The sequence below is a fragment of the Chroicocephalus ridibundus genome, chromosome 16 (genome assembly GCF_963924245.1).
Source record: "Chroicocephalus ridibundus chromosome 16, bChrRid1.1, whole genome shotgun sequence".
NCBI lineage: Eukaryota > Metazoa > Chordata > Aves > Charadriiformes > Laridae > Chroicocephalus > Chroicocephalus ridibundus.
In genome coordinates, this window is record NC_086299.1 from 5,671,056 (window position 1) to 5,692,895 (window position 21,840).

At 48.5% G+C, this 21,840-nt stretch overlaps 2 protein-coding genes across 5 annotated transcripts; one reads left to right on the plus strand and one right to left on the minus strand.

Annotated features, from left to right (window-relative positions):
* Positions 1-19: 19 nt before the first annotated feature.
* Positions 20-6,508, minus strand: FBXO6 (F-box protein 6). 2 transcript variants are annotated; one of them, XM_063353626.1, is made up of 6 exons: positions 6,370-6,508; positions 4,174-4,484; positions 3,415-3,541; positions 2,617-2,712; positions 2,140-2,275; positions 20-1,410 (listed from the first exon to the last, which is right to left on the minus strand). In XM_063353626.1, exons 2-6 carry the CDS (start codon positions 4,430-4,432, stop codon positions 1,264-1,266), a joined length of 765 nt encoding a protein of 254 aa, XP_063209696.1. In that variant the 5' UTR covers positions 4,433-4,484; positions 6,370-6,508; the 3' UTR covers positions 20-1,263. The 2 variants fall into 2 exon arrangements, with proteins under 2 accessions (XP_063209696.1, XP_063209695.1); XM_063353625.1 differs by lacking the exon at positions 6,370-6,508 and adding an exon at positions 4,579-4,625.
* FBXO2 (F-box protein 2) lies at positions 4,637-17,764 on the plus strand. 3 transcript variants are annotated; one of them, XM_063353628.1, is made up of 6 exons: positions 4,637-4,748; positions 6,295-6,570; positions 7,649-7,775; positions 7,873-7,968; positions 8,315-8,450; positions 8,821-10,471. In XM_063353628.1, the coding sequence occupies exons 2-6, from the start codon at positions 6,321-6,323 to the stop codon at positions 8,953-8,955; spliced, it is 744 nt and encodes a 247-aa protein (XP_063209698.1). In that variant the 5' UTR covers positions 4,637-4,748; positions 6,295-6,320; the 3' UTR covers positions 8,956-10,471. The 3 variants fall into 3 exon arrangements, with proteins under 3 accessions (XP_063209698.1, XP_063209699.1, XP_063209697.1); XM_063353629.1 differs by lacking the exon at positions 8,821-10,471 and adding an exon at positions 17,597-17,764 and having other exon boundaries at positions 4,690-4,748; positions 6,226-6,570; XM_063353627.1 differs by having other exon boundaries at positions 4,690-4,748; positions 6,226-6,570.
* Positions 17,765-21,840: the final 4,076 nt, after the last annotated feature.

Genomic DNA, 21,840 nt, shown 5'->3' on the forward strand with positions numbered 1-21,840 from the left:
CTGTCCAAAGCAGCCTCTGCCCTTACATGAGGAAGTATTTTTATTTTGTATGGAGCTTTGAGTTTTCTGTGGAGCTTCCACCACCTTTCCACACCTTTTCTGGAACATGTGGGATCTATCAGTTCCTGTGAGAGGCCATTAACAACCTTGGTCTCTCCCCTTTCCATGGGAGAGCTTTCACCCACAGGTGGTACTACCAAGGTGGTTTGTCTGTCCAGCCAGGACACGTGCCAGCTGTCCAACTCCTAGCAGAACAGACAAGGGAAACACCGTTAATCCTACACTTATGGAAGGCCTTAGTATTGGCTCTGTGCATACAGGGGTAGAAAACATGGTTTGTAGTTTTTGAGTTGAGTTTGTTGCGCAGACAATTTGATGAGACAGGCAAGTGTAGTACCTCCCTGCTTCCTCCAAGTAAAAGGTGCAAGAATACCATAGATCCAGGTTGTGCGCTGCTTTAACGTTTTATATAGGGTTAGACTGTTCAGTACAAACCAAATACTCTGGTAGTACAAAGGCACTATGGAAAAAGCCGGGCACAATCAAAAGGCACTTATGTTTTAAGGCAGCCACCTTACAGGATTCCTTCTCTCTTCTTTCAATAGATGTTTATTCAAACAACGATGGGCTGTATTTGGACAGGGAGGGTATGTACCATTTTGATCATATACACTTACAGAAACGGTAAGAAATCAAGTACCAGTGACACAGCATTTATGAAAAATCATTGACGGTTTCCTCATGCTACGGAAGTTCTGATGTTCTGAAAGATACATAATTTTTATACATAATTAAAATGAAACGAGAAAATACCATACAAAATAAGTCTCTCTGTAGCAGAGCCCTTGAGGACAGCATCAATAATCTGAAATTAAACATTTTAGCCTTGTCTTTCGTAAGTTCCATAAACAAAAGAGAAATGTTTTCTATTTAAGACTTAAAAGCATTTGGCTGTAGCACAAAGACATATTAAGTAGAAAAGACAGATGTCATATTTAGTTGTCCTAATCTTCCTCCTGAGGAAGGACACTAATAATCACAGTAACACCCATGGTACAAGAGAATGAAAGAAGACAACAGAAGTCCTTCCAAAGGCCTGGGCTGCAGAAGTTCTGCTGTGAGCAAGGAGAACTAGCTGCTGGTATTTGAGATCACCTGTGCAAGACAAAGCCAGACACCCACCCAGTGAGTACAGAGAGGTAAGTGCACCCGAGACCACCTGGTTACAGTCCTGAGGTAAAAGCAGACACTTATATTGTGCCTTCATAACAGCGTCAGGGGCCCAATGGTGATGCTGCTGTTTGTCACTCGGATCCCATACCATCCTGCCCAGAACTGGGTGTCTTGGCCTCCGTGCTGAAACAAGATGTAACGAACTCCAGCTGGGTAATTCTGGAAGGTGTGAGAAATCTGGAGAGAGAATAAAATTCCTCTTATTTTGCCTAAATAAACCAGTACTGACCTAGAAGGTTGGACAACTACAGTATGTGAGTCTTAGTCTCTAGGAAAAGCTCATTCTAAGATAATCTTTAATTGAAAGTGCATCATAACCCTTCTTGAGGGACAGGTAAAAAGCCTCTCTCATTCAGCCTTCTGCCCTGAAACCCTCTCCAAGCAAAACGTAACATTAAGCTTGATTCTTAGGTACATTTATCACATAAGCAACAACATAATGGGGAATCCACAGCCAATCAAACCAGTTAAACACGTTTAGCAGTTTAAGAAAAGTAATGTCTGCAATACTTTAAATGACATCCATGCAGTGGTTTTAAAACAAAGCTTTTTGAGTCAATAAAAACAAGAACTGTGCTCTTGTAACTTAGTTATTTAGACAAAAATTTCTGTGAAAAAAACAGGAACAATTCAAGAGACTGAGCTAAAATAACACAGAAACCCAGGGGATGCTCTTTAAGGAACAGCCTGGGCACCTACGAAGTGAACACAGCTCTTTGATGGCACTACTGTGCCTTCAGTGTTGTCAACAGCAAGGACTTCTTTACCTTTTGTATTGAGTAGAGGAGGCTCAAGAGCAGAGAAAGAAGGTCCACTTGGGACTTTTGGCCAGGTAAGACTTGCAAGATTGAAGTGTCACAACAGTGACATAAAGCTACTGCCCACAGGGCTGCTGCTGCTGCTCACCTCTCTCCACGTTGCATCGCTCCACTGCTCTATAACCACTGGCTCGGGGCGGAACTCCTCAAGGACAATGTAGTCTTCAGAAAGCAGCCTCACTATAAGTTCATAGCGACACCCACAGTCAAATCTGGCCGAATACCTAGAGGGGAGTAATCAAGGAGCAGGGTTGTATAATACAGCGTTCAGTTTTCTTTAGTGCTCAAAACCGGTATCTGAGGGGATCCCCTTGTGATCTGCAGAGGAAAAGGAATGTCATCCCCATAGCTACGAAGAAGTTCCGAAGCTTCCAGCTGTCCTGCTCTTCGCAGGATTGCCACCTCTCTACAGCCCATTGAATAAACTCAGATTTAGCTTATGCTTTACTGAAGAGCTGCAACTCCCAAAGGATAAGGACCTAATTTTCCAGCATGAAAAGCTTCAGAGGCCTATCTCAGCTCTACGCCAATGCCAGAAATTCTAGTTTTCAGTGCATACACTTACCAGTCCTTGACTACAATTTCAGGCCGTTTCTCATCCATCAACTGATTCCAGTATCCTTCTTTCTGCAGGGTAATGAGTTGAGACTTGAAGCATGGCCTGCAACAGCAATAGAAATAGTCACACCTTCGCAAAACACATCCCTTCCCTCTCAATGTCCACACTTTGCCTGACAGTTTTAGCAAAAGCCCACAAGGCTGACGTGGCTAAGGCGCGTCTTTTTCTGTAGCCTGAACTAGACCAGGGAAGTGAAGCCATTAGCTTCACTCCCAGATAAAAGGAATCGTTGCCTACAAACTGGGTTAAGCGGGGTCCCTGCACTTCCATAGCATATATTGGTAACAGGGAACTACTGCTTAATGGATGTAAAAGCTAATCCTCCTCTGTTGACAGCTTTTATTGCAAGCTGTTAGCATGACAGACACACCTGCTGTTCTTAGAGGTTACAGAGCTGACTTCTCCAGGTAAGTGCATGTGATCAGCTCGCTTAACCTTTGCCCGCCGCCTTTGTAGAAGAGAAGCAGAGGTCCCACGTGGGTTTTCATGACTATTAAAAATGTTACAGGCAATTCCCTGTAGGGCAATTCTCTGTCCTGGTAAGGACACAGAAGTTTAGCACATGCTGTGATTCTCTCAGCAGTACACCTAGACTAGTATAAAAGGTTAATTAAGCTCCTTCCTTTTCCCACCCATGGGCTAAGGTTCAGTGACCTGCCTCAAGCCTTCTAACTGTAGTGTCTCTGCAGACAGACAGGAGGAAGCAGGTCTTCCAGCTCCAGGCTACTGGAATCCAGCTCTTACCCGTATGAAGTGACGAAGTATTTGTGTACTTTGGGGTCTGGCATCATATTTCCATGAGGTCCAGGCAGATCCTCAATATTCCATTTATCTCCTTCATTTTTATCAATTTTCCAGTGCTGAAATTTCTCTAAAAACACAGATATCAAGATGCGTGTTAGGACCTCACTTCAGTTTCTAGCAGCGTCTCTGCTTTTGTTAAAGGATCAGCTACAGATTACTAGGAACCTACTTTGATGAGTTATCAGATACACTGTATTTTTCCTACTGGAAAGTGAAAGCTGGAAGCGACTCCTGTCTTTATGTTGCCATTACTTTTAACATGGCTGTCAGCGGCTGGGACAATAGGTAGCAACTTTCTCACCACATCAGAAACTCATATCAGTAATAAAGTAGATGTAATCATATTAATCAAGTCCTTGACAACAAAAACCCTCCAGCTGCCTGAATGTTTAATCCCAATACCCAACAGTTTCATTACCATATTTTAGTTGCTGTGCGCGTTAACCGTCACTGCCTGCAGTGCTGGGCCTCAGTCACTCCAGGGATTTTTCTGGTCGCAACCACAGATATGTATTTACCAGAACTTCATCTACCCGTGGCAGTTTTATTGCAGACGTTTACTTGTGGATCTGACCCCGCAGAGATCCATCAGTAGCCGGACAGCCCCAGAGCGCCAGCAGCACTTGAGTAACACCGGACAATGACTCATTCTGACTACTAGGAAACTCTTAGCTCTCTGCTATAGATAATTAAACAAACCTTCGGCACAGGGGTTTTTGATTAAGTTTCTCCTCAAGTTGCAGAGCATATAGAAGACCTTCCAGTCAGAGATGCTCCTGTCCAAATGCTGCGTGTAAAACCCCTCGCGCTGGCACTTGCGTTTCCAGAGGGTGGTCAGGTCCACCACGTACCGCCACTGCCGGCAGACCAGCCTGCAGGCGCGGAGCAGGTCGCGGGCGGGGAGCAGGGAGAGCAGCTCCACCAGGACATCCTCGGGGAGGTCCAGGACGGTGGTCATGGCAGACCCACAGCTTCCCGATGGAAAATCCCGGGGCCCCTACAGCGCAGAGCTTCGGGAAACAAGCAGAGTTTGCGCTAGTTAGTCCCACGACTCCACGACAAACCGCCCCCCGCCCCGGCGCCCCCATCGCGGCCCGGCCCCACCTGCGCCCTCCGGACGCGGATGTGCGGCGGCGGCGGCGCTTCCGCAGCGGGCGGGGCGGGGGCGGGCGGGGGGCGGCGCCGGGCCCCGCCGATCGCCGCCCTTCGCCGGGGAGCGCGGCCCGGTCCCCGCCCGCCGCAGAGCCGCGGCCGCCCGCCCAGCAGCGCCAGAGGTAGGAGCGCCCGGCGGCTCCCCCCGGGCGGAGCGGGGCGGGACGGGGCGGGGGGCACCGCGCCGGGAGCCGCAGGGCTCGGCCGGGCTGTCCCGGCACGGGGTGGGGGGGGATAGGGGGAACCGGAGCGCGGAAAGGGGTGGGCGCTACCGGGGGGTGCCTGCCGGCGTCGGGCCGGTTCTAGGGATACTGAGGGTCGGGGTGGGAAAGGGACGCCGGGCAGGGACCGTCGCCTCCCCGAGGGCGGGGGGAATCCCGCGGGAGAGCGGTAAACGCTCCATCACCGGGCAGGGAGCGGGCGGGGCACGCGAGTCCTGCAGGGGATGAAGCCAGCATGATCTCCCTTTTTTTTCCCTCTTAAAAAAAAAAAAACATAAAATAAATCACATTTTTACCCTTGAGGGCTGTGGCTGAGGGTTGGAAGGTGGGTGCGTGTGGGAGGAAATCCCCAATGCTACCCCTATAAAAGCCAGGGAATTTTAAATGACAGTTTCCCTCCTGCTGTCTGCAGTGCAGATGAAGGACACGTGGTAGCTCTGCATCTGGAACGTCTAGATTTAGGATGCTGTTATAGTAGTGACTCCCTATTTCTTCCCTCCCTTGCCAGCCTTGGCACTGCCATATTTCATCAAGCAGGAGATTTCACCTGCTTCGTTCCTAGTGCTCTCCTGGGCTTGGTGACTCACTCCTGAGGAGTGTGGCTGCATCTAGGCAGGTCGCTGCAGTCTCAGCAGGCTCCCAGCATCGGGACTCAGCTGCGACAAAAGCAGAGTCACAGCGTGTCCCACGCTGATGACATGGGGCTCTGAATCCGCACATTCATCTTGTCCTTATTCCTGCAGCACCTGCCCCCGGAACTCAGGGCAGCAGAGAGCTGCTGGGAGTCAGGGTGCAGAATTAGCACATGAAGTTAACGCACGCACTCCTGACTTAATTGCTCAGGTTATAAGGCCATAGCAAAAGGAATATTAGAGAATATCAGCTGAGTTATTTCCTGTTATGCTCAGCTTTATAGAGGCTCATGACTAAGGGGATTAAGTGCCAGCCCCTTGAGGGAAAGCCTTTCAGATACAGAACAAACCACTGCAAATGTGGCTGCCAAGTGATACTTAGGTACTGCTCTGCAGCATTGTTGTCAGTGATGTTCTTAAAGGCACAACAAACACCCAGATATCGCCCTCTGCAGAGAAAGTCATTACTTGGAGGCTGATTTTTGCAGCAGAAGAGATTTCTGGAAGGCCTGATTCCCATCTGGGAAACCAACTAACTGTCCACAACTGCAGATGCCAACTCCTTCCATTTTGTAGATGGATTTAACTAAGAGCTTCGATTAGAGCATAAAATATTAATCTTCTCACGTGCTACAAGGTATTAACTTCATAGGGGTCAGGAGGCCTTGAGCTTAGGAAGCAATCTATGCCCCCAGAATCATGCTTTCAGATAACATGCATATTTTCCCTTTTTTCTAATGCATCAGTGTTTGACATCACCGAGGGTGGGGGACAAGGTCCACTGTGTCACCATCCCTTTCCCCCTTCTCTCTCAGAAAGCTCCATCCACCCTGGCCCAAGGATGGAGTCCCTCCCTGAAGCAGTCCTGATCAGAATCCTGGCTTCCATACCTGCAGTGGATTTGGTGCTGGCGTGCCGCCTGGTCTGCTGCCAGTGGAAGAACCTGGTCGATGGAGCTGCGCTTTGGATCCTGAAGTGTCAGCAGGAAGGTCTCACTGGAGCAGAGTCACAGGAGAACGCAGAGAACTGGCAAAACTTCTACTTCCTGAGTAAGAAAAGGAAGAATCTCATCAAGAACCCATGTGGTGAAGGTGAGAGACAAGCATAACAAGACCCAAGACTACACAGAGATGACCAGTCACTGGGAACTGGGCACCTCCAGTCTTTGAAAAGACATCTTAGTTGCCATCAGGTTGCAGCATTTTCTTCTTGCCCAAGAGTCAAATCACTTAATGCACGCAGTCAAATCATTTAATGGGCACGAAGGCCTTTGATAATCAACCTTTGCAAAGGGCTCTACTTGACATCGAGTTTATTTTATAAACGTCCTTTGCAGAACCCCTGTCCAGTGCAGTGATGGTAGTGGCACCTGGCTTTCCAGATTGCCAAGCCACGACAGGAAAGATCAAGCCTTTCCCCACTCGGGAGTCAGGCTGCCCGTGGCTCACCAGGCACTTCAGGCTGTCTTCCTTGAAGCGGCTCAGACAAATCTTGTTCGTATCCTCCTTACCACAGCCCACGTTACAGAGCTGCGCACCCCCCCATTTGCCCTAATTCTGATAATCTATGAACTTTGCTTGCAGATCTACAAGATGCTTAGCAATAAGCAGCAATAACCAAGCCTCATAACCCACGCGGCAACAAATGCATTTCACACATCATAGACCAAAGCAATATCGAGACGGCTTCTCCATTTTGTTTACAGATTATTTTTCTGCAAGCTTTTCCAACAGCCACTTTCCCTCTGGCTAAGGCCAGAAGAGCCCAATGTTTAAGGCCATACTGCTTCTAGAAATACCACTTAGCAATTTAGAAGCATTAGAAATAAAGCAATCGGCATTTCTCCCCAGGCTACTCCTATGTTATGATACTGGACACGCTGACACCCAGTTCAGAATACCTAAATAATTTCACTGGAGTACTTTCTTAAATAAACCCACACATCCATAGCCATTTTGGTGAGGAATGTTAAAGCTTGTTAATGTTAAGTTCAGCCAGACCAAATGTTTTTTCCTGACCTCTACTTAACATACATCTCCTTAGATCTACGTACAAAATTGGTGCTGCATCCAGCGGCATACCTTTCACAAGGTTCCAGTGGGAGAAGGTCAGGTTCCCCAGGCCCACAGAAACTAAGGCTCATCCAAATCTCTTTTCTGCCATTTGCAGAAGACTTGCAGTACTGGGGAGAAGTAGAGAATGGAGGTGATGGCTGGAAAATTGAAGAGCTCCCTGGGGACTTCGGAAAAGAATTCCCTAGTGAAGAAGTCCATAAATACTTTGTAACATCTTATGAGTAAGGCTGCTTTCTTCTCTTACTCAAGGAAGGGGACATTTTTGGTTCCCCCAGTCTCAGGAAAAACTGTGATACCAATCAACATCTCGTGTTTCAGGTGGTGTCGAAAGGCTCAGGTCATTGACCTTAGGGCTGAGGGCTACTGGGAAGAGCTGATGGATACAACCCAGCCTAAAGTCGTGGTAAGAGACTGGTAAGTAGCAGGGATGCCTCAGAAGGCAGGCAGAGTCAAGAAAGAGAAGGGAGGGCAGGGAGGGCATATACCTGCACTGAGCCTTAAAACCTCAGCTGTCACATCCTCCAGCTGCGGGTCTTGGCTTACAGAGAAAGCCTCTGAAACTGTTGGCGCATATGGCCTCTAAAGACCAGGTTCCTGCTGTGAATGAGGGGAGGTGGTGGACTGGGGCAAGAACCATTACAGATTTCCGCCTCAAACCTTGATGAGGTTGGTAGAGCCTGCATTCAGCAAGATGCAGTTGCATGCTCTGGCTCTTTGCCGAGCTCACCCAGGTAGGGCTAGCAGCTTGCATTCCTTGCAGGTATGCAGGACGCAGTGATGCTGGCTGCCTCTACGAGCTCTGCGTGAAGCTGCTCTCAGAGAACGAGGATGTTCTGGCTGAGTACAAAAGTGAGACCATTACCATCCCACAGGACAACGACGCTAACTGGACTGAGGTGAGTTACAGCTGTGGGCTCAGCAGGTGACACCCAGCCTGCGTGAATTGAGAATATTTTCAAGCAGAGAGAAGCAGGAGAGTTCTAGAGGAGGAGAAGGCTCTGTTGTGTTTTCTGTGCAGCCATGAGCCTGTGATTGAGCAAAGGGTGTAAGATGAAGGAGATGCCCAACTGGCAGAGGCTCAATGGCCTCCGAACAACAATGGGATCAAAGCTCCTTCCAGTAACTCCTACTTTAAATGTCCTCACTGTTACCCAGCCTGGTAGGTATGCCTTGGGCAGGTGGGGTTGAAGGCTCTGTGCACTAAGGAAGGGTAGGTTCATGGTGGTTTGATGCTTACCAACAGCTATTTTGTCTCTTGCCCCAAAGATCTCCCACACCTTTTCCGACTACGGGCCTGGGGTCCGCTTTGTCCGCTTTGAACACGGTGGCCAGGACACACTATTCTGGAAGGGATGGTATGGCGTACGCGTTACCAACAGCAGCGTGACAGTGGAGCCGTAGCTGTGCTGGACTGGGGCCTGCATGCTGGAGCTGATTTCCCTCAGGGCATCCCATGGCCTTTGGATGGTTTCTCCATGGTGCCGCTTCCGGGCTGTAGAGCATACAACCTTTCTGCATAGGAATGCGCCTGCAAGATGCCAGGGGCCACCATCCATCTTTCCTCAAGTGGACTATGCAAAGAATGCAAATAGATTTGTGAATGTGCCACACGAGACTCAGGCTCACTGCTTGCACTGATGTTTCTCCATCAGACGTGAGATCATCTAAAAATCCTGCAGACCTTACTTCTTGCCTAAGCCACTAACACCTAGCACCCAGCCCGAGCTAGACACCCTTCCTACCTGCTTCCCAGACTTGGGCACCCCTTAACTTCGAGTGGTAGTTTGGGCATATTTTTTGAAAGTTAAAGAGTGGGGAAAAAAGGAAGAAAGAAAAGCATAGACATTATGTTTGAGAACACACCAGGGAAACCTAGAGTCCTCTCATCTCTGTCATCAACTGCTTCCATGACCTGCAGTGAGAACCTTAGCTTCTGCCATTTATAAACAGTAGATGTCTTACTTGCCTCACAGGAGCTCTACCTTGGCTGCCAAGTGCTATTAGTTTAATCTTTAGTGATGGCAATGCAAAGCAATAGGGACTGGCTCCTTTTCTCTTACACTGTTCCCAGCATCCATTTATCAAGGAAAGCATTGGGAACTGAAACCTCTCTGGTGTCCAACCCTGGGGCTTCACTTGGCTCCTTCAAACAGATGGCAACTGAGAGTAATTGCTGCGAGAGAGACAAGAACTTAGGGAAGTGGGTTAGAAGCAAACTGGGGAGGGAGGCCAGGAACAAATGAAAACAAACTCGTCTACCCCTTCCTGGCCTCTGTGTGCTTCATGCAACAAGCACCCTGGTCCTCCAGTATGACTCTTTGCAGGCAGGAGATATTCTTCACACAGAAAGCTGTTGTTAGCCCCACTTGATCTTGGTTCCTCCTGCCTACTAACAATGTCTGCAGAAAGTACACGTCTGCCTCCTCTCCATATGCTCACTGACAAGACAGCACTTCGTACACGCTCCCACTAGTGCCTCTTGATATCACTCAGGGCTGCGAGCTGCCATCCTGAACAAAGACACCTAAGCTTTCCTGAGCCAAGCCTGTCCCTGCTAGCCAGTCCTCTCGGAATAGCAGAATAGCATCCCTTTAACAGAGCTGGTGTTGCCTGGAGAGACAGGCGCTTATATTTTTGCGTCCATCTGTCTGTCTTCCCTTCCTGGGCTGCCAGCACATACATACTTGAATGCTACTTTGCATCAAAGTGCACCGTCGCAAGTGCAGTGTACTACTATTACCTGTAGCCAAAGGAGAGAGCTTCCGAGCTGGTCTCATTTTGTGCATGCTCTTCTTCATCGGGCTTTCTGCAGTGCTGCACCTGGATGCCTCGGGCACACTGGCCTTCTGAGCCACAGCCATGCCAAGCCAGAGCCCAGGCGATCATAATAAAATGACCCAACTGTGTTTGGATCCTCCCTTGTGTGCTGGGTGTTTGTGTCCTGTGCTTAAGCATGCTTTTTCTGTTCAGTTATGTGGAGTGACGTCAACCAGTCCTATCCCAAACCAGGAGTCACTGTGTCTTGGATAACACCATGAGTCTCCCAGAAAGCGGTACACGCTCTGTTCCCCGACCCAGCAGCCTGAACCCGTCAGAAGCACTTGATGGGTGACAGGTTTGCAGAGCAGCAGCAGGCAGAGGTGCACTTAAAAAGAAGTGGGAATTCATGCAAGGCACAGAGGTCCGTGAAGGCTCAGAGACAGTCCAGCCCTGACAGATGCCCTCCAGGTCATCTGGAACTATAGCTCTACTGTGAGCTCAGCCTTGGTTTTGCCCCAGGAGAGACCAGAACTAGTTCAGAATTTAACTCTTTCCCCTCTGTTACCTCTGCAGACACAGCTGCACAGCTCTGTTCAGCACAGCCTTTAATGAAGCTGACAAAGTTATAGTTAATATTCAACTCGCTGCCAATTCTCTGGCCCACAGAAGAAATTAGGCCTCCGTCTGTCCCTAAGCAATCAGTACAACAAGGGGATCAATATTCCACATCATGATGCAATTGTTAAACTGAACCTTTCTTAAGCCAGGATTTCACAGTCAGGATAAACCCCAGGATTAAGCCTTCAGATATCGTGTCCCTTGTAAATAAAGGGAAGGGCCATGGTCCCCACTTTAGCCTTATCTAGGTTGAACTTCTAAATACACACAGACTCCCCAGCAGCTCTGTTTTCCCCCTCCACACTCCCCCCCCCCCCCCCCCCCCCACCCCTGGCCCATGCCAGCAGGTCTGGCATTCACATGGGCCATCAGGGCACCCTGCAGAGCTGTCCTGACCTTCCCATGCACCTCCAAGAGGTACTTTCCAAGACAGTCAATGTCTTGAAGCCTCACTGCAGGGAATAACTACCTCTTCTCCACAGAGCTGCTTCCAAAAGCTGCTGCTGACCTCGGGGAGTGGTTACTCCTTGCATTCAGCCATGTCACTGCAAGTGACTGCCAGGGGTACTTGGAAAAAAAAGTAATCTTGCTTTCATTGTAAATATTTTGTTCCGAATGACTTTTGAATTTTGATCAAATACCAGAAGCACAAACACACTGAAATCTGCACCATACACATACATCCGATTCCAAGGTGATGTCAGCTCATCTGTCCAAGACGAACAGAGCGCAGGAGGTTAATGGGGTCTCACGTGTTCCAGACTTCATGGAAATTGAGGCAGTACAATTTCATAGGATTACAGAAATTCAGAGCAACTGCGACAGAAGGGTTTAGATGTATTAAAGCTCCCAGCCATTGAAGGGCTCTATCACATACAGCTTTGACAGGGATTCCTTCTGCTTTCTATTGTGCCAAGACCAGCAAGCAGCTGTGTGACACTACACAGTAGCTTTTGGGAATGTTGATGACCAATGCAGACACGTGTGCTGTACAGACAGAAAGAGGTCTGTCCCCAGGCAATGTATAACCGATATTGTCATCACCCAGGCTCAGAGTACTTAGAAATCCAGGCATTAAAACACAAAAACCAAGTGTTGCTGGAGTATTCGTGCTGGACAAGAAACAAAACCAAAACCACACAAGAGGGTCTCCTCCCAGTCCTGAACATGGCAACAAAAGCTGTAGAAAGGGCTCCTATTTCCCTAGGACAAACCTGAAGTGGATCACAGCCATCTCTGGGGCCACTGCTGAGCTTAGTAGTGAGCTACGCTGAACCAGGAATGGAAGTGTCCTCCAAAACACCCCACATTGGAACAAAACTGCTGGATGATGAGAACTACAGAGAGAGAGTGTTTAAGACTCGCTCTTAGCCAAGACACAAGCACAAACACACCCTTACCCTGGCTGCTTTAATACCCAGAGGCACCAGGAGAAGCCGCAGATACAGCACTTCACACAGCCCTTTCCTGCTTTCAGCAGCTGGCCCCTGATGTCCTGGGTAGCCAAATGCATCTTGGTGGCTGTACTTGTACAAGATCCCACTGTAATTTTCTTTTCTACAAAGCCCACCAGTCCTGGTTATAAATGCTGTTATACTTAAAAGGGCTTTTCCTTTCATAATAGCTCCTACAGCAAGTCTCTTGCAGAGGAACAGAACAAAGCAAGATGGGGCCCTGGCAAAGAAACACTGGCATACATCTCCTGTCAAGTCTAATTGAATTTTTCTATATGAAGCATCTATTATTACCCACCTGGGGGAACTGCGGACAGATGGAGGAGTTTGCTCCCCCACCAGGCATTCAAGACCAGGGATGGGAGGGATGGGGGAGAAAAAAAGACAACTATCTGACAATTCCCTGTTGCTTGCAGCCCAGCTGTTCTAGCCAGCTGCAAAAGGGAGGATAGTTTAGAAGACTGATTCCCCCTAAGTCAAAGAGCTTGCAGAGGCTGGGAATGGCCCCTCCTGATAGCCAGGATAGCAGGATATCAGCCACACCTGCAGCAGAAGCTTCCAGCCTAAAGCTGCAGCCAAGATCAGTACGGTCACAAACGGGATGGAAAGCCAGTGATTTATCCTTGCATTTGAGCCCATAAGCCCGTCAGGGGTAGAAAACCTCCAAAAAACTGGAAAACACTGGGCTAGTGAAGAAACATTCCCCAGGCACATACCTCCCTGGCAGTTTGGACATGGCCATTCCCATGTCTCCTTCATCACTGTCCCACAACATACAAATACATCAGGGAAAAGCAAAGTCCACAGGTGAGGAGCATTGGTACTGCACTGTCCTGATTCCTGCTTCTCCTTGCATCCAGCTAGCTCTTCTTGATATCCATGGGGCAGTGACTGCCCCATCCTTGTCAGGCTCCTTAGCTATTAGGAAGACAGGGGCCTAAAGGTGATTTGCTACTGGGGAGGCACTTTGGAGTTACAGAGGGAACAGCTACAGTGAGTTCAACTGGGAAGTCTCGTGGAAGCTGGCAAGTTACTGCCTGAGACAGCTCCACGAGAGCTGAGCTCCTCACACAGCAGCCGGCAGGTCAAGCAAAGGTAACCAGAGAACCAGAACAGGACAGACAAGGTACATGGTGAAGGTCAGCGTGTGAGGGAGAGATGTCACGGAAAAGCCAGATATAGCCTAGCAAGCACACAAGCACGCTTCTGGGCTGAGTGTTAGCCTCCCTCATTTTTCAAGGAAGAGAGTTGTGTCTCATGCGAAGAAAGATTGCAGCAAAGACTGCAGTAAAGACAGCCCGACTGTCTCTACTTTCTCCTCCCAGCAGCCCTGGGCTCCAGCTAGCCAGCAGCACCCAAAGGACACTGCTCTGAGCGCAGCCCTGTTTGTGGCCCACGCAGAGGCAACGTCCAAAGCCCCCCATGGCCACCGGCCCCGGTCTCTCGCCAAGGAAGGGCACACTCACCCCCGGCGCGGCGGCTGCGCAGCCACAGTGACGGCAGAGGGCACTCGGGCTGCAGGCAGCGAGCCCAGGGACTACGCTGGCTTCAGGGCTCCTGCTTCCCATGCCTGAGCGATGCTGAATAGGTGCAAGTGTCCCACTAAGTATTTAATTTCTGATCACTGCACCTTGTTTCTTCTGGCTTCTCTCTTCTTCTTGCCCTGTTAAAAGCCGGCTGTCATGGTTTGCAGAGCAGCTTTTGCTTGACAGACCCTCACGCTTCTCCCTGCCATCTGGGACATCCCATGGAAGTACAGTTGCCTCTTGGGCAAGAGACACTCACAGCACAGTTGTCTTGGATGCAGGCAGTCTTTTAAACTGTAATGCACTAATCAGAGAGCAGTGAAAGCTTTCCTGAACACAGATCAAGGCCTGCCTTTCAAATTCAACTGCAAGCAACACAACTCACCCAACACTATCCTAGGATATCACCAGTAACATTCCTTTCCTTGCAGAGTATCTTACCTTAATCCAGCACATGAGAACCAGAGCAGCAGGGCTGTCTGCATCCCCAGCTACAACACTGTGCCCAGGCACAGGCAGCCGCTTTGCTGCCTTCCTTGCACGTGAAGTTCAACAGCCCTCCCCAACAAGGCGAGAGTCCCAGCTCTATTACACATGCCCTTGGCTAACCTCCCTGGCAGGCACTTAGAGCAACTCATCTGGAGCTGCTATCTGTGCAGACCCATTAACCACAGCACAATCAGTGTTCCCAGAAAGGCAGAGAAGCCACAATAAAGTCCTAGGAGTGCTCACTGGACTGATGGATCGTGGGGGAACACATCTAACTGCCTCAGGGCTAACCAGGGAGGGAAGCAAGCTTCAGCAGCCCCCCACTGAGCACGTTGCAGATGTGGGTACCATGTTCAGAAGAACCAGGGAAAAGGGAACATGCTGCGAGCTGCTCCCTGAGCCAGCTGCCTGGTGGGGACTGGATGTAAGGGGAGCCTGGTTAGTGGGATGGGTTGTACGAGAACTAACAGGTAAGTGCAGTGAAATGCACAGGGGTCGATGAACCCACAGGCATTGCACATGTCCACAGCCATGCAGAGCATTTTGGAAAGCACCAATTTGGCCTTCCTGCACTGTCAGGACTGGGATATCTTCAAACACTGACCACCATAGGGAACTCGCACAGCCTCTCACCTGGTGTCAAATGGGACCCGCCTCTGGCTGGCACTGCCACGGACCCCACAAGGTTTCCTTTTGGCTTCCTATAGCTCTCTTCCATACGTATGCCCAGGGCTGCTATTGCATAAGGAGGTAGGAGATGAGAGCTAAGAGCATCATGGCCCACTGCCCTGCAGGAAGAGGCTAGTTTTCCTGAGCACAAAGCTGCTTCTCTGAGGAAGGGCAGGAGATGAGGGTAGAGGAAGGATGATATCAGAGCTCTGCTACTTGCAATCCTTCCAAAAGGTCCTGAAGTCAAGCAGTGCCATTTCCGCCTCACCACACACCACGCAGCTCCTCTCGTTAATATTGACACATGAAGCATTGCAAAACGAAGCAGATAAAATCCTGATCCAGATATGAATAATGACTTTGCATTTTTTTGTAAATTAAACCTAATCTTGTGTTCACTGTGCTATACAAGGAGAAATAATGAAACAGATTAAGATGAGATCTTGTTCACTCTTGCTGAACAAAAGCCAATTAATTGCCAGCAGGATTATTGTGAAGCCTTTCTCGTCTTAGACAAATACAATCAGATAGAATCTAGGTGCTGGTGGAGGAGCCCTGCTTATTGGAGCGATAATTCTGCCTGGACAGATGAATACAATGCAAAGACTCATGGAGTCTCCATGACATGGAGACTCCTGCCTTGCTGTTTCCCCCGGTCTCTCTTACCAATTTGCGCACAGGAGAGAGATGCTTTAAAACCAACGCACACACCTCTCCCCATGCCCTAACCCACGCTTGCCCGCTCTAAGTCCTCTTCTCCTGTGTATGGCAGACCCCTTCCCACCTGTACATCACTCCTGACAGATTCATCTACTTTTTTTTTCCCCAAAAAAGTTTTCTGGCTATGAAGGCTTTACCCCCTACAAATCACCATGCTGAGATGTTTCCTCTCCATTACCCAAGCTAAACCTCTGCTGTCTGCTACTTGCCTGGTCCACAGCAAAGCCTATTTGCCTTCTACCTATCTGTCAGCCATGATGACAAGCAAGGGGATCATTCCTGCCTCATCTGTCCTATTCCAGACAGAAAATAGAAATTTGGGAAAAAGCAGGAATTGCACCAAAAGGATCCAATGTCATTGCTCTCCCATAGAAATGAGAGAAGGCTTTGTCACAAGGGCTATGGGATTTGATGGAAGACTTCAGCAGTGCAAGGCATATCACTTGGGAGAAATTCATGCCCTGGTGGGTACCTTCACCACCATAAGGGAGCCCTAAGCCACCAGTAGCCTGTGGGACACAAGGAAAGATGCACATGGCACTGCAGGGTGGTGGTACATCATGAAAACAGTTGGCATGGAGACGCAAATCCTAGTTCTAGTTCGGAAGCTTCAGGGTAGGAACTGAAACCAACACCAGCATGCCTGGAAGAAGGGGAACGGCTGTGTTGAACTCACTGCCCCACTCCAACAGCAGAGGGAAGCTAAAAGCTACCCTGCCCTGCCAGTTTACCACAATCCCCTTTTCTGACTGTACTGAGAGCTCCCCACATCCCACCAGGGAAGGAATCTCTAGTAACAGCTAGAAATCAATGGCATTGAGTGAATTTGAGGACAATTTACTTGGAGAAAGTACTTCTTACATTCATACCAGGTTAAAAAAAATAAAAAGTAAAATTAAACCCTGTCAAAGCCTGCAGCACTGGCATTGACAGACAAAAATGACTTAACAGAAAAAAAAAAAAAAAGGGCTTGGAAAGTGATTTTCTTTGCCTGCATTGCCAGGGGAATTAAATCTTGTTTTTTTCCCCGTCACCACCAAGTGGAATAATCCAATATATTAAAGCTAATGTGCTTCTTGTATTTATTGCTGTGTATTTGACCTACCAGAGTTTTATTCCTACATTAAGAATAAAACCATTCCGGAAGGCAAGCTGCAAAGCTCTAGATCAATTACTACCTTCTCCAACAGCTGAAAAGTGAGTTATTTCTTGTAAAAGGAAAAAAAAAAGTAGAAAATAATAATAAAAATAAAAAATTTCCTTTCCCCTTGTGCAATGAGTTCTGCACTGCAGATCTGGTGGAGTTAGGTAATATTGAGTTTCGTTTCTAAGCAACACATAAAAAAAATAATCAGGCAGCAGCCCCAATCGCCCTTTTCAGATGCTTGTGTGCCCCGTCCTGTGCAGCGCTAACTCACAGTCACCCACCATCAGTGGGAACCAGGGCTTGGGAAAGCAGAGAGCACAGCTCCAACCGCCGCTTCCCACTGCGCCCTCGGGGACCACGTCAAGTCTGAGCACACCTGGCAGCAACAGGATGTATAACCACCAGTAGAAGGCAGCTCTTGTTGGTAAGCAGAGAAAACCATGGGCACCAAAGCCAAGAAACACAGCGCTCAAGCATGAGGAGGCTACGTAGAAGTGGGCAGAGGCAGGGGCAACACTCACTGATCCAAAACCACTGCAACAAATGTGAAAACACTTGTTCTCGTATCCAGGCTTGGGGTGAACCTGCAGTTTTGCCACCCTGCCTGGGAGGGGTTTGGACCAGCACACACAAGCTGACCTCTCTTTTTCACTTTCAAGGCTCTGACACTTCGCTTGGGGTGATTAACTGGACACCTGGTTCTGGGGATCCCCAGAGGCAACACAACAGCTCCTAGATGACACCACTGGGGACTGTTTGCTGGCATGTCTGAGCTGAGACGCCTCAAATCAGCCCTTCACAGAGATCAAGGAACACTAACACTTGCTGATGCCACTAGGCCACTGTTTCTGACAGCATGGGCTACGCTTGGGGCAGGCAGGGTGCTGGAAATGGATCATGGTACATGTGAAGAAGCAGAGGGCTTTTTTTTTTCCCCTAGAAATTTTAATGGCAGCAGTGATTATGAGGAAAACCAGATAAAACAAAGGAAATTATACTGATTTGTTGCCCTTGGGTGTTTCAGCTCAAAGAAATGAGAAGCTGCTGTACTTATTGTTTGACGCACTCCTTACAGAAAAGGAGATGCTGCTGATGGACAGTTATGAATGTCAGTGCTTCTGTTCTTAGCAGAGGGTTTGGGATTCAGTATGGATGGAAAACAGGTGGAAAAAGGGGCTTTGATACGGGCAGGCAAGCCTAAAAAGCAAGGTCATCTTTACCCAAAAAAAGCCCCCCCATGGGATGCATTAATTCCTGATCTGTATATAGACAGTGCTTGCTCTGGGAATGAGGGCCACGATACACCTATGTGATTCTGAACCATCAGGAGATTTTATTACCTTCCATGAGCCATTATCCCTGTTTTAGCACAGGGATGGCAGAGGCATAAGCCTGCCTTAGCTGGGAGTCACACAGGAAGCCTGTGCATACAGCCAAGGATCCCAAGCCCACAGCCGTTTTTTGAACATTGCCTCCCCAGCCAAGCCTCGTCCACTGCTTTATACAGCCTCCAACACAGCACGTGGCCACATGGAATAAAAGTTTAGATATAATCAGCATTAAGAAAAAACATTTGAATTGCTATGATTTCAGTAAGACAAAGTATTCCTCTAAGTGGACATGGCTACCTTAGTTTTTCATTCTCCCTTATGCCATCATGATATGGACAGAGTTTAAGGCAATTTAAATAGGAGTAATGATGAATTCCTATAAATGCATAAGTTCCAGTTACATTTACCTGCAACTTTCAGCTCAAGTGCAGCCAGTAAATCCAAACAAACTAGGTCTTTTTCATAGCTCCTTGGAAGGTTTTTTTTGCTGATGCTTTTTTTTTTTTAAGTCCTCAAATAACTGTTTTGTACATGCAGCACTAACTCTCACTTGCCTGGGAATTTTTAAATTATTGATCAGGACAAGAGCTTTCCCTTCATGCATACTCTATCTAATCCTTTCATTTACTGTGCTTTTTGCCTGCATGCAAAATGAATGACATTTCATCTCATTTCCAAGCCCCACCAGTGCCAAGGTCTACCTCCCTCAGTAACGATACCCAGCTGGTGTCAGATTGGAATCCACACAAGCACTCCCTCCCCAAACACATCACTGCTGCACATCTGGGTGGCAGAAAGTAGCTGAAAGGGTTGTTACATGTCCAGCAAGTAGAGAAACAGCCGGGAAACACCCCAGGGTGTGTGGAGAGTGTCTACCACATGAGACAAAAAAAGGGACCACACTGCCTCGTCAGAGAGTGGTGTAGAGCTGGGTAGTGACATCTGTCTTGTGAGACACTGGAAACCTGTCCCGCTGAGCCCCGGGATGTCAGTACCCAACAGTGAACCCCTGAGCCAAGAACTGCCAGGCTTCAGCAGCACACTCTGGGTCTCCTCCCTTAGGGGTCACACTCATTAGCAATGCTACAGCCTTCCCCTACACACATACAAGGAGCAGCTGCCTGCAGAGACCTTTGAACTGCCTGGATAATTTAATCATGCCTATTTCCCTATTTCCCCACACTACAGCCTGGCCAGACAGTGAACCCGCATCTCCAGAGAGCATTAGAGCTGACTGAGAGGCAGAGGTGCTGCTGTTTTCCTAATGATTTGTATACTACAACCCAGAAAACCCAGCCAAGCCTTCCCAGCCTTCTTTCAAACCTTTCCTTCATACTTGCTCTTTCATAAGTCTAATGATACTGGATAGGAGGAGGTGGAAACAGCCAAGGTGAGAGCAATTCCTGTCCAGATGAACTGCTACCTTCCTTTGGTCTGGGACTAACTATAAATTTCATGCCCCAATGCACCTTGCTCCTCTGGTCTTTCAAAAGCCTTCAGGAGGCTTTCCAGGAACGAGTCCTGCTGAGTTGTGCGCCTTACAGAGGCAGGCAGACCTTGCACAGCCAGCACAAACAAAAGCAGACAGAGCACACCACAGGGGACGTAACGCACACCACAGGGGATATAACACACAACAGTCTGAGCATGCTGATAGAGACCCATACGAAGAGCCACGGTGTCTTCTCTCTGTCCATAGTGTCCCAGAGAGAAGGCTTTGCTCCGGCCGACTGCCCTGCTTGCAGGAGCAATGCTACAGGGCTTGTTTCACGGCCACATCTGCACCGATGCCTGCTGCGCAATTCACACCCTCTGAGCCATTCTGCTCCTGACACCAGCCATCGGTCCCCTCTCTGGGTCTTACCTTCATCTCTGCTCGTCACCCCCCCAAGCCTGGCAGGCTCCCACAGAAAGCTTGTCTTCATCAATATGCACAGCAGCAATTTCCTGGCTCATCCGCACAGGCAATCAGGAGTCTGAAGCTGACCTCAGAGACCATATAGCCCAATTAACTACTTGACACTATCACAGTCCCACCTGGGAACAGATCTGGAGAACTTACCCTATGTGTATCTGCAAATCACTAGATAAGGATGAGTAGCACCTTTAGAAAGCAGCAAATGCCCCACAAAAAACAACAGGCAGAGGAACATGATCCGGACTATCTGATGAGCAAGGAGTGACATTGCTACAGGGCATGGATCCCACATACTACATCCTTGACCAAAAAAGTAAATCCAAGGGTGTTACCCCAATGTCCTTGGCACTTTGGGGATCGTAACCTCAAGAGAGACCTAGTTCCAGGCCAAACTGCTGGACTCCTTCCCAGCATGGTCACCAGGGCTTCTGTGCATCCCACTCCCACAGCCTGGGAAGGAACCAGGTGATAGACATCAAGGACAGCTTTGATATGAGACTAGACAGTATCAGTCAATCACATCATGAGTCAATTGACATAGAGTCCACCGAGGCATTCATTTGCCACCTGGAAATCTTTTAACCACAGCTCTGAAGCCTGTTTAATGACAGGGATGTTTCTTTACACTGTCTTTCTTAGGAATTAATTCTAGCAGCTTCATTATAAAGAATAAATAACAAAGGCACATGGCAAAGGACTCCTTGAAAGTCCAGGGGGGCAAACTTCTGCTCCTAAAGAGATCCCGGTGGGGGGGAAAAAAAGAAAAAAGAAAAACGTGTAATGCTTCTGAAGAGATCAGTAAATAATTAACAGGAAATCCTTTCCCGAGCACTAAGTCAGTGGAGTTCCATGAATAATTCACAGCTGTTAAGGGGAAAAAGTGAATAGAAATGCTTTCCTGCCTCCTGGACTCTCCCTTCCAGGACTAGCACAGCTGAACTTGGAGGTTTCTCTCCTAGAAGTGAGGAAAGACTCCAGAGCATTCCTGAACACCTCTGCGCTGCTGGGTTCAGTATGTTGCTCTGCACAGTCTCCCTGTAGGGCTGCTGAACTCATCGCTTCATTTTCAAGGAATCAGATGCCCACTTACAGACCTTGAGGCAGCTCTCCCGCTATCCTATCCAGACCAAGCACTGGGGGAAATAAACCCACCCAAAGGGATGGTCATGGAGTACAGTGAGGGGACCAGGGCAGATGGCTGGCTGCTGACATCCTTTTCCCCACCACGTGCCAGGCGTCTCCTCTCTCCAGCTCAGCCAGCCAGGTCTTTTTAGTGAGAGCTCCCACCCTGTCAGATCGGTCTGAAAGCTCCATTTAGCTGAGCTGCATCACCCTGTGGTTTATTCTTAACAAATAACAACGCGCTATCCTCTATAGCCCCTTTCATTGCCACAGCTCAGAATCCCTTAAGCTTCCCAACAAGCATAAATGAGGTAATTAAACAACAATGCTCCTTTGCAGTAAGGGAAGGGTATTAAGAGATCCCCTCAGACCCCACTGAAATGCATCCACCTCTAGATGGTATTAGGAACTGGGAGGATAACACAAAACAGTTATGCGCACACATTTTGCTTCCTAGGCCCCCTTTAAGATTTGATCCAGTCAGCATTTTCTCAGATTATACTATTTGAAATTAAGTTTCAACCATAAATAC